This window comes from Sipha flava, unplaced genomic scaffold (assembly GCF_003268045.1).
Source record: "Sipha flava isolate LNK unplaced genomic scaffold, YSA_version1 0_pilon_pilon, whole genome shotgun sequence".
NCBI lineage: Eukaryota > Metazoa > Arthropoda > Insecta > Hemiptera > Aphididae > Sipha > Sipha flava.
In genome coordinates, this window is record NW_020271713.1 from 4,870,105 (window position 1) to 4,882,758 (window position 12,654).

General features: G+C 28.2%; 1 protein-coding gene across 1 annotated transcript in view; it reads left to right on the forward strand.

The window, feature by feature from the left end:
• The first annotated feature begins 6,325 nt into the window (after positions 1-6,325).
• The window catches only part of LOC112694314 (dynein beta chain, ciliary-like), an 11,674-nt gene continuing 5,345 nt past the window's right edge, over positions 6,326-12,654 (forward strand). Inside the window, exons 1-9 of the mRNA XM_025569749.1 lie at positions 6,326-6,440; positions 7,760-7,993; positions 8,063-8,262; positions 9,513-9,652; positions 11,173-11,313; positions 11,398-11,609; positions 11,676-11,773; positions 11,852-12,017; positions 12,199-12,495. Of these exons, the coding sequence (XP_025425534.1) occupies positions 6,417-6,440; positions 7,760-7,993; positions 8,063-8,262; positions 9,513-9,652; positions 11,173-11,313; positions 11,398-11,609; positions 11,676-11,773; positions 11,852-12,017; positions 12,199-12,495 (1,512 nt within the window). The 5' untranslated portion in view covers positions 6,326-6,416. The remainder of the gene's footprint in view (positions 6,441-7,759; positions 7,994-8,062; positions 8,263-9,512; positions 9,653-11,172; positions 11,314-11,397; positions 11,610-11,675; positions 11,774-11,851; positions 12,018-12,198; positions 12,496-12,654) is intronic.

Below are 12,654 nucleotides of genomic sequence, written 5' to 3' on the forward strand. Positions count from 1 at the left end.
TAATTACGGCATATATACATATATTAAGTAAAATACTAATATTTCAAGTAAATATGTATATAAATAGCCAATAGTTGAACAAAAGTTAAAAGTCTCTCTGTACAGTTTATTCATGCATCGCTACTGACACACATACGTCATACAACTTTAGCGCCCCGTTCAGACAAATTTAATCAGAAGAATGTTTTTCCCCTAAAAAACACAGAAGCGACAGTGGCTCTATAGCGACTTGAATTTGGTTCCACTAGTACCATATAACTATTTATAATTTTTGCGATTCGGTAATATTCTACGCGCATATGTAGCTAAATTGCATATACAATGCGCCGTCATAATACTAATAATATTGGTTTTTATCATTTTTAAACACCTAATTACTATGAAAGAAATTGAAATCATTTGGGGGAAAAAAAATACTCAATACATTGATTTTTTTAAACCATCGGTATCGATACCAAAATTTTAAACAAGCTAATTTAAGATAATATGTAAATAATATATAAAAAAATGTATCACTAGGGTTTGTTGCATTTGCATAATGTTTAACAATAACTGTAGACTAATTTGAGTATAATAAATTAAATTTATTAAATTTGTTTTAAAACTTAATGGACTAAAATGAAAATATTTTTATTGCATACTTATCTATTTTTTGCCGTTTTTTTATGAAACATATGTACAAGACAGATTTTTACAGTTTAATTGTTATTTAGAGTATATTTAATCTTTTTTACGTTTTACTTGGAGTAAAATTATACTAAAGGTTAACATTTTTTTTCTTGCTATCATACGTCAGTTAATATTTAATACTCAATAGATCGAATCATAGAGATAGCCATTGCGTCATTGTATTATTTATGCATATAGCTTTGTTTATTTGTAAATTAATTCTATATATAATGGAAAAAGATAATATATTAAATTATCGAGCCAATAGGCTGCTGAGTAAAGTATTGCCGTGGGGATACATTGAAAAACCGTAAATATAAATATTGAAACTGTGTAGGATAAAAGTTAGGGTTATAAATCTATCTTATATGGAGATCGTAAAAGTCTCGAATGTTTACCTGAAATATTAAAATTAAATGACTTGGTGTATTTTTAATATATTCCTATAACGTCAGTAGACGTAGAAAGATCTTAAAAATTACATTATTTTATATTTATCATACTAAACCATTTTTTCTTTGTAGGAGAAGAATACGAAGAAGATGAATTCAATCATATAGAGCAAAAAAAAAAAAATTTTTTAATTGTTATTATAAAAAATTAAGTTTTATATTTTTGCGTATAATTCGGTTATTTCATATGCAGATTTTCTATAATTTGTAAGAGTTAAATCCTGAATCTTAAAAATCACCTTAATAATTAACTACTTGTTGGCTGCTTAACATATGATAAATTATAAATATAAATGTAGGCTTATGATCTTACTAATGAAGCTTTTATATCAAATAAAACAAAAAAATTATATTGCAGACTGAAATTGTTACGTTAACATGAGTGCGGACAGACATTCTTAATTCAATTTTTATTAGACCATTTAGGTAAAGTGATAAACTTAAATAACTTAAATTAGAACAAATGTTTAAAAAATTAAAATTAATATAAAACTTTTACTTCGACGAATACATTTTTTTGATTTTCATATTATTTTCGAAACATTTTTTACATACACATTTAGCAAATTTTTAATAAATAATCTAATATGTGACATTTTTTAACAATATTATTAATATTTGTATGAAATATATTTATATAAAATATTTGATAAAAATTAATTCATAGAAAGAACATAACGTATCATTGAGAATATCTTAAAATAATTTTCTTACTAAAACTGAAAATTATTTTTTGGTAAAGGTATGGTTTTCGTTTTACACACGACAAGTTATTGTTCATTTGTTTTATAATAATCGGGAAACATTCTATAGTCATTAAGTTATATTAAGTTATATAAAATCCGTAGGTACATTGTTATTTCTCTGAACTTTCTTAACAATTAAATACTTTTTATACATGAAAGACTACTTTTTACTATGCACCCGGCGATAGACTTGCGCAAATGAATTGACGGCGGCAACATTGATACCCACTAAATTATTATGTTTTTAAGTAAGAGTAAAGGTACTACAAAAAATTATATTTGAATAAAGCATGTGTGAAAAACGAGTTAAGGGTAAATATTCGGTTGATACAATAGATGTATTTTTGATAAATGGATCCTTTGTATTACACACAGTTGAATATGCTTTTTATCGATTTACATTCAAAACAATAAGTCAATATTTTGTGCGATATGTATTTGTAAGCAGTAAGACTTCGACCAGAGCGAACAATAAAAAACCTGTTTTTACAAGCTGTTTGACGTACTATTCCGGGTTATCAACCACGGAGGTTAGTTTCATCAATTGCGGATAATTTAAAAATATATACCGGATACTTAATAGCTAACCAATAAATACAACGCGTATATGGTACAATATAAGGTTTGTTTGATATTTTAAATAATTTGAACAACGATATAAATAAAATGTGTACAACCCTTCTTAATCACCATGTTAGTAGAGTGGACAAGTTGGAAATAATAATAAATAATTCATATGATAATAATTATAATGAGAGGTGGTTTAAAACCGACTCACAACAGTCGTGTATATGCAGTCCGAGGAAGACGACGATGATGGCGATGATATGTAATGACGGCGATGGCTGACAAACTTGACTGATTGAGTGATACAACATGTATATATGTGATTTTGGTGCTCAAGGTACAATGCAGGTTTTGTTTAATAGTATTTTGTAATAATTACTCCGCAACAGCGACAAAAACCCGTACGAAAAACAACACAACGACGTACCTGTGTTCAAACGTTTGACGATGATGCACGACGTCCGTAGACCACTATGTCGACCGTTTTTTAAAGCAGTATAATTCGGGCGGTGGTTTAACACAAGCCGTAAATTTTGTTTATTAAAGTACATATAAATGCGTGTATACATATTATTATTATAAAAGTGTAATGCTTTTTAATTAAGATGTACGATAAACGTCCGAAAGCCAGCAACACGGCCGCAGGGAATTTTTTATTTTCGAACTTTGGCATTATTGCAACTTACTGCGGGATAAAACAAACGAATCGAGATCAAAACCGTTTCGATACGTTGAAATCTCTATCCGTGAGAGGTTTATACGATGGACGAATCATGTGAGTCATGTAAGTCGTGCGCATCCGCCACCTGTATCACTGATTATATAAAGTGTGATGTGAGAAGTTTGTCCATTTTGTCGCACAAAAAGTTTAGGTTAGGAATCATTCAGGTGGGTTTGTATCTATACTTTCCAGACGTCCCTCGTTTATCCGAACGACTCGATCGCGTTGTTCGGTTAGCTTATGTACCGTATATTTAACTAACTATAGAGAAGTGGATGCGTGTATCACAACTCTACGTGTTGCTCTTCTATCGGGTTGACGGTTAGACGTTACGTGACGGAAAAGTCATACGAAATCAGTTGGACGACTCTTCGCCGATGAACTCGGTCCCGTCGCTGCGACGGCGGCCACCGCTTCTTCTTTTCTTTCTCGAGGAGCTTCTCCTCCTAGTCGATCTTATTCTCTTTCGGCTGACACTCCGACGACCCCTTCTAGCCATCAACAGGTTCTCGCGATCGGCGTTCATTGTGTTCTCGTTGATTTCTTCCTCATCGTTGTCGCTGACTACGCCTCCGCTCTGATTCCGACGACCACGTCTACTGCCTATTCTACTACTGCGCTCCCTTGTACTACTCCTACTCCCGGATATCGCGTCTCCGGTCAGCTGATCTTTGTCGTATTCATCGTATTCAGTATCGTGGCTCTCGCTCTCATCGTCCGCTTCACCTCCCGAAGTATCGGGACTCGCTGTACGGTTCCCGATTCGCCTACGACCTGATCGGGACCTTCTGAACGACTCTGTCTTTTTGTGCCCGCCGCTTCTGGAGCTACTACGTCGGGTTGACATTCTACGGTTGCCTCGTTGCAAGCCAATCATGACTTTGGCGTTGGCCGCAGTTTCATTCGCCTTGACAATGTTGTGGTTGACGCCTTCACTATTAGCACTGGTGGCACGGCATCTTTTCGCAGAATTTTCGTTCGTAGGTCTATCGAATGACGTTTGATAGTTTCCTCCCATATTGTTTGATTCGAGCAATAGTTAATAATACAATTTTGTGGATATAATTTAAATCCAGTGCAATTCCAATGTATGTTAAAATAGTATGATTTTACGGCGTCACTTACCGTACTACTGTTCAATAAATGAATTCAGTAAATAGTTCAGTAAATAAATAAAATTCAGAGTACTGCAATGCACTTACGTTTTGTTTTTGGCCAATATTAGTAACAGTTTTTGAAAACATAATTCAAATATTAACCACGTATATTATAATTTATCACGTAGACGTTCTGAGAGGAGACATCAAACTTAGACGCGTAATTAGGAATCTGTCTAGAAGAGATTTACACATTTTAAAGTAGTCGTTATGCAGTCGGTGTAACAATACGATATAGGTTTTAAGTTATCAATGAATATTATTACGGCTAAATAATGTAAGCACATACTTTAATTTATACTAAATTTATTAATGAAGAACAATATTCATTCTGTGAAATGATTTTTTAGCATTGCTTGAAATCCTACCATATCTTAGTCATATGTTTGATTACTTTCATATACTATAAATTAATTATTGCCTTATAAATATGATTCTTGAAGAAAATCGATGTGTCTTATATCCATACAATGTAAAAATTATATTTTACTATGATTTAAAATAATGCTTACTTCAGATGTATCATTCAATTAAATAATTTAATATATTTTTATAGTACAATGGTATTACAATGCTAAAAACTACAAAATTATGTTCTATTTACGAGTATATTTAGACGAGTTCTAAAAAAAATAATATTATTACGATGAATTTTTTATAAATTATTCTGTATTAAATTTTTTGACATAGATATTATTTGTGTATAGAAATTAATTTTCATATATAATAAGAGAGAAACAACTTTTATTTCACAGTTTGGCGATAACGTTCAACATGAATGCATGCTATTGCGTTCGCTCCGTTATCGGGTTTTTACTAAGTAATTCGACCGTTTCGTTTTAACGTACAATATAAAACATGGTTCGTTTCGTTAAAAGTCCGCTTCACGCATCTACGTCCTCCAAACGCATATTAGCAAACAGTTCTTTGTCTCCCCTTCATGAAGGAAAAAAGACAAAAACATTTACTTCACCTAACTGTTACGCCGTTCTTACCACAGTCGACATCAGTGATGACACCGTATTTGATGCGACTCTATCACCTTCCCGAGACTACACCGTATTTGATGTGACTCTATCACCTTCCCGAGACTACACCGTCGTTCATTTATCTCACCCCATGGACCTGGAAGACCTGGCGCCACCCCTCTATATAAGTAACATTATTAACTTCTCCGCATTCAATTATAAATTAAGACCGCCGTCCCCAACTTATATTAAAAATGGTTGAATTTAACAAACAATAGTATGAACAGTAAAAAAGAATAAAAATATATGTTGGATACAGCCATAATTATACACTTACGATTGTAAATTATTTCCAAAATTATCGGTTTATGGATAATTAAAATTAAAGTATCGATTAGCAGCATACCGTTCGTACTTCCAAACTGTTCTTGTCCAAATCTTGTTACGTACAGAGTAATTTTCATTTTTTTTTTTTTTTTTTTTTTATGTAACGTTTTAGTGATTAACTATCCTATCATATTGTACATTATATATAAATACTGCTTAATGGTACACTACATTACTACAATAAACATTAAACACCTAAGTACGTATTGATAATAATGATTATACATAAGTCTTCATAGATATTATTAGAATATGAAATATTGTCCAAAAAATAACATTTTTTGAAAATATCTTTTTTTTTATCTAGATAAAAATTAAATTATCTTTTATCTTTATCTAGATAAATTTTGCATTATCTATTCCCAACACTGTATTTCAAACTTTTTAGACATTTTGCACGAATCGCTTAAAATATAGTGACAATAAATAGTATTCAATGTAATTTAGAAAAATTTTGAAATTACATCAGTAGCATGAGTGATAAAAAGCATATTAAAGCGATATTCGCTACCAAGGAAACTAACACCAAATAAATAACTACCTACACGATTTATTTCGATTTTTCATAAACCTATATCTTTTGTTAATATGAAAACTAATGTTTGATTTTTATATATTATACAGGATTATTATTGTTTTGTGAAATGAAGACTGAAGACAATGATGATGAGGTCGAAGACCCGCGTTTGGTTTACATTTTTAATTACTTAATTAAGGCTTGGAAAATCAAAAGCGATGTTATAGACACAATGATGCGAAACCCGGATTTTAATGTGAGTATATATATAATATACTAATTCGGCATACTTTTCTGTGACTAAATCAACAAGTAATAATACGCACATCGCACAAATTTAATATTTTAAACAAAGTATGTCTTCGTTACGATCAATCTACTTGTATATTAATAATACTATTCGTAGAATATAAATCTATTTGAGTGAACAATATATATTTGTATTAAAAAATGTGTTTTCCCTTTCAATTATATTTTTGGTAATATTACTACCGTGGTAGTAAATGGCTTCAGACTTGAGCCTTTAAGAGTATGATCTAGTTCTACTTTTATTTGGTTCGACGTAAAACAGTCTTCATATTTATGTTTTATTTTAAATATTGGTGTTCATTATTATAATTATTACATTAGTATTTTATTAATTATTTTATTTGTTCTTAAGCCTTGCGCATTTCAGCAGTTACAACCGAATCGTGTTAAATTTTTAATACGAAGCAGCGATTAATTGGTTTCAATAGAGTAAATATAAATTTAAAATTGTTTAGTCATCGATTATTATAATATAATATGAAGGATATACTATTACATATGAAAACCAATGGTCTAGTATTTTATTATCAATTGCTTAGTGTATAATACTGTGTATGGCTCTTTAGTGGCAACAAACCCCCGACAAAAAAATAATATATTATTATAATTGTTAACCAGTAAAATATTAATATCCTTCCAATATGCTTCTGAGTTGCACTTATAACGTCATGTTGGAAAACGTATCCCACGTGTTTTCATTTATTATACAGTGTACTCTTTGATTATCTGCGAAATAGGGTGGCGTGGCATTCACGGATAAGCGAATTCTGCGGATAATTCACTTAGTTCAAATTTAAACGAAAATTAAAGAATTTTATAACAAAATTTTTTTTTTTTATAATTTCATATAATATGACTTACAATATTTATACTATTTGTTTTTTGACAAAATTTAACAAGTTGTTGTTCTTTTGTTTGAAAACACTTATTTTTAACTTGCGATTGAAATTTTTTCAACAACTAACCTAATCGTAATGATGTTTATATGTATTATGTAAAGAAATATTTTTTTTTATATGTACATATGTACATGGTTGGTTCTGCATAAAATCGAGGATAATTCACCCGCGGATAATTGAGAGTACACTGTATTAAAATTATATTAAAAGTATGTTCGATGTAATTCTAGAACAAATGCCAAAATTCTAAGATCACAAAAATGTATTTATCCAGTATTCGCTGAAGTAGTTTTAACACTAAACTCGTTTTTACGTCTGTTGTGATTACTCCGAGATTTTTAAGTTCTGGTTTTATTTGAATTTTTAGTTTATGGTTATGGATTTTATTAAATCACCGGATAAATGTAAAATTTTATTTACCCTGAACTCGGCTGGTTTAATGACTCCAATGGATGAATTTATTCATAGTTTCAAGACAAAAGTGTCTTATATTGTAAAACTTGATTCTGTTGAAATCACTAATGATAACTTTGAATCTCAACTTATATGCGGTGAAGTGTCATCAAATCCTATTGAGGATTTAAAAACAGCAGCTGAAACTGTAAGTGAAAAGTGTCATCAAAGCTTAGTGCAGTTTATTTTGTTTAATTGATTTACTTATTCTACATAGATTTTGTTGAATTTGTCTTCCGAAAATAACGATGTACTCATGAATGTATCAAATGATGTTATAGTGGACGTCCAGGATAAGTTTAATGACTTCCTTTCGAACATAAATAACACCATAGGGAGCTTCAAAAATCATCTGAGCTTGACACTACCTTATGGGTTTGAACACATCACTACTGCATTGGATGAATTCAAGAAAAGGTAATATCAGTGTTTCTATTTATATTTCATTTGTATGGATGTTATTTCATTGGTTTCGATTTTAGAACACAAAATTTCTTATGTACAGGTTCACACACAATTTGTTGTCAATAAAACATTGAGATCACTGAGTCATTTTTGGTTTTCACGTATTCTTTTTTTTAGATGTTCTACTTATAGTAGGCTAATGGGTGATAAATGACTTGTAATACTAGGTTCAATATTCGGTAACGGGTTTGGTAAAGAAATAAATATGCTTGGGTCAATTGACTAATTTACAATTCATGTCTATGTCACTAGATCAACTATCATACGTATTAAAAAATAGTTCTCTGTTGAATATCAAACACTTCTCGGACTATTATGGAACAAAGTGAATGCGTTATGTATGAGAAAAATAGTCGATTTAGCTGTAGATTTTTTTAAATCACCTTCTGTCTAAATTTTTTTGCAGAATATTGTTTAGTAATTAAGAGAACTAATTTATATGAATTACCTTGTAATTTTTTAGATATGCTTCCGTAAATTTATACTTTCTCAGTTAATTAACAGGAATACAATTCTGAACAGTGGAAAAATTTTAACTAAAATGTATCGTGTAAAGAGTGATAAAAACATTTTATTCGTTGCTTAAGTTAAAAAAAAAAAAAAAAAAATTAGATTGTATAATTATATCAATGTTAAGTAAAGGTATCACATTAAATAGATTAAATCTAATAGGAATCTTAATTTCTTTTAAAAATATATTAAGTTATTTTATTATATCTATAAATACTTTTTTTTTTAAAAAAACTGACTTTTTTAAATCTGCTAATTTCATTATTATTAACTAAAATGATTAGTACATTTTTTTTAGATTATTTTCCTTTCAACAAATTATCAAGTAGTAGACCGCAAAACTATTTTAGAGAAACCTAAATTCGACAACATTTAATATTATGTACAAGATTTTTACAATTTTTATTATTCATTTTTTTATTCTGAAAAAGTAAAGCCCAAATATGATATTTTAGAATCATCATATGATATCCTAACTGAATACTACGTTGCACTACAGTCTTACTTTGATTTAGGTATGTACCATTAGAGGAATGATTAACCATTATATAAATTCAATGCATTTCTGGTTTTGCTTGGAATCTAAAAATTATTATTATGTTAATTATAATTCTATGTCTGAGGATTTAAATTTCTTCGAAAATAATCGGTAAATACTTATTACTATGATAATTGAGTTTTTGTATATTTAGTGATGGAAGAATCATAGATGAAGTATTAAAACAGAGATTGGAAAAAAAAGTGTGTGCGTGGTCCATTGAATTAAATAGAATAGTAGCAATCAAACCTAATGTGATAATGGAAAAAGATCCTCTGGCATCATCGGCAGACTGTAAATATTAATTCTTATACTTTTATTAAAAAAATACAATTTAAAGTTATTATTATATTTTTCTAGCTGTTAATTATCATTATATTTTTTAATCGCTAAATTATATCTATTACATATTTTGATAATATTGAAACTATATAATTAAAAAACTTTAGTTTAGATATCGACTATGTAACTAGCCATTTTATTAATTTATTATTTTATTATTTTATTGCTAATCACAACTACACCACTCATAGTATCATAATAGTCGATGATATGTTTTACTTAGGATATCAGTTATCTTCTTTTTTATTATATAATTATTTTGACACGATAAAAAATTGAATCTGTATTTTTTTATAATATTTCTAAAAGTTTATTTTTCAATTGCTTGATAATTCTTAGTATACTATATATATACAATTAATTTAAGTATAGTATTTTATTTTCTTCCAAAAAAAATAGTTGATTTATAGTTTAATTTCTTAACTATTTGTATTGTATAAAACTTGTATAATTTTACTATTATATATATATATATATATATATATATATATATATCAGGGCTTTAAACCGTTTAAAACCGTTTTTTTTGTTAACCGGTTTTATTGAAAAATGTGTATGAACGAAAACAAAAATGGAACCACAATTACTAATTTTATAGAACGAAAACGAAATAGTTAATCAGTAAAATATTTTTCGTTCTCGAATGGAAATAAATTTACATTTTTAATTACGAAAAATAATTAATATTCAATTTTAGTTTTTACACATTTTGTTAAGTTGGTCAGCCTGTTTTGTTTGACATGAGACAGGTAAAAATTATTAGATAAATATAAAATAATTTGCAAGATAAAAATTGAACAGTTGGTAAGTGGGACTACTGGTCATAACCCCCCACTACTAAAGATAATATGTGAACACGATTAATGACAACCAGAAACCACATTTTTTATTGTTATAATACCACTTTTAATGGACGATGGTGTTATCTTAAATTGTATCAAATATTTGTAAATTTGTTCAACATTTTGAATTAATATGGTTTTTCTTTTTTGTCTTACTCGATAATAAATATTGCAATTATTTTGTTCATTATGTGTGTTAGTCTATTCAATATTGTAATAAAAATTTAAAAATGTGTATTTTATTATTTATTGTATATTAATATACGGCCTCTGTAGCTGAAAAAAATATATTATAAATATATAAATCATGAACTTAATTTAAGAATATCTCACGATAGTTAAATTTTCTAATTAATTATTTCATAATTATGATAATGAATTGTTTGCGATATAAAATTGTTATAAGAAAATATATTTTTTTAAAAGAACAAAATTAACCGGTTTTAAAAAACTATAAAATATAAGATCAATATTAATCATTTTTTAAAACCGAATAATATGGTAGATGAACTAAAACCATTAACCACAAAAAATCATTATGATTTGAAGCCCTGATATATATATATACATAATTTAGATTATACATCAATATGAAAATAAAATTAATATATTTCCAATTTATACCAATAGACATAGTTTTCTGGAAAAATCAAGAAAAACAAATTTCCCTATTTTATGAACAAATAGATCAACGAATCGGTGATTTTTTGATTGTCACGAATAGTCCATATGTTGATTTATACAGAGAAATAAAAGAAAGGGCAATGACTGGTAAAATGCAATTTTACTAATAGTCACATTTTTTTTTTTTCATTTAAATCACAACTACACTAATAGTTATTTTGTTTTATCCAGTAAAAAGAGAAGTAAATCTCATCAACACGTTCTTGGCTACACTTGTTAAGCATATAAATATAGTCGAGGAAGAGGGTTTGGTTGAGTCAAAAGTAGAACTGACCGTCTTATGGAGAAAATTGGCTTGTATATGGTTAAACTGTCCGAACTTCCAAAATTATGATTACATTATTGTTTTGATAAAAGTTCTTTGTAACATGATTATGATTCAAGTAAATAATATTAATAAAAGTAATATCAATCTTGCATTTCTTAAAAAAAATTAAAATTATGTTTAGTCTTCAAGATACTTAGAACCGACTGCTTTATTTCAAGGCGAGCTCGTGGAGAACTTGGGTAAAGTCGATGATATCAAAGATATTCTTAATTATTTCAGGTATTTTAGTTACTAAATATATACACGTGGTATTACGTTATTCTGATATATATATATATTATGTTAAACCGTTTACAGAGATCAGTTTAAATATATTCAAACGGAATATCTTCCCAATAAATTTGAAAAATTTATGTTGGAAAATCCTTCTGCTCGCAATCACAGACCACGTTATTGGAACTTCCATACAGACGACATATTTGGAAATCTCTGCATGTTTGAAGATCGATTAAACTCTATGAGGGTATGCAATATATCATTAAATATTATTTAGGAGTGCGATATTTACCCGTTTATGGATTCATTACAGAAGACGTAGAATGCCGATAGTGTCTACAATACGATAATTAAAACTAAAATTTGATCTCATGATTTGATTTCTCATAAATTTCATCATGTTAATAACTTGTATTTTTTTTTTCTAGGCTATGTTAATTAATTTTATTGACTATCAAAATTTGGAAAAAGTCGAGATGGGTGGTCTTATGGGTCGTTGGTATAGTTCTACTATCGAAGAGGTGTCTTTGCTTTTTTCAAAAAACCTTGAGAATATGAGTTCCATTACGTACGACCCGTTGGATATGTTAAATGATGAATTTAATGCTTCTTTTCTAAAAGATTACGATAACCATTTGGCTATTTCAAATGATATTGACAATCGTCTTGCAACGATTTGTAAAATTTGTTTCGAAAAGAGCGATAATTTAATGGCAATACAAAAGGTAAATTTTTGTTCTTTTTATTTTGAAAATTAAAAATAACTAAATTTTTACTTGAAATAATAATATTATTTAATATTAATACTATTAACAATAATAATAATAATAATAATATTAATAATAATAATAATAATAATAATAATAATAATAATAATAATAATA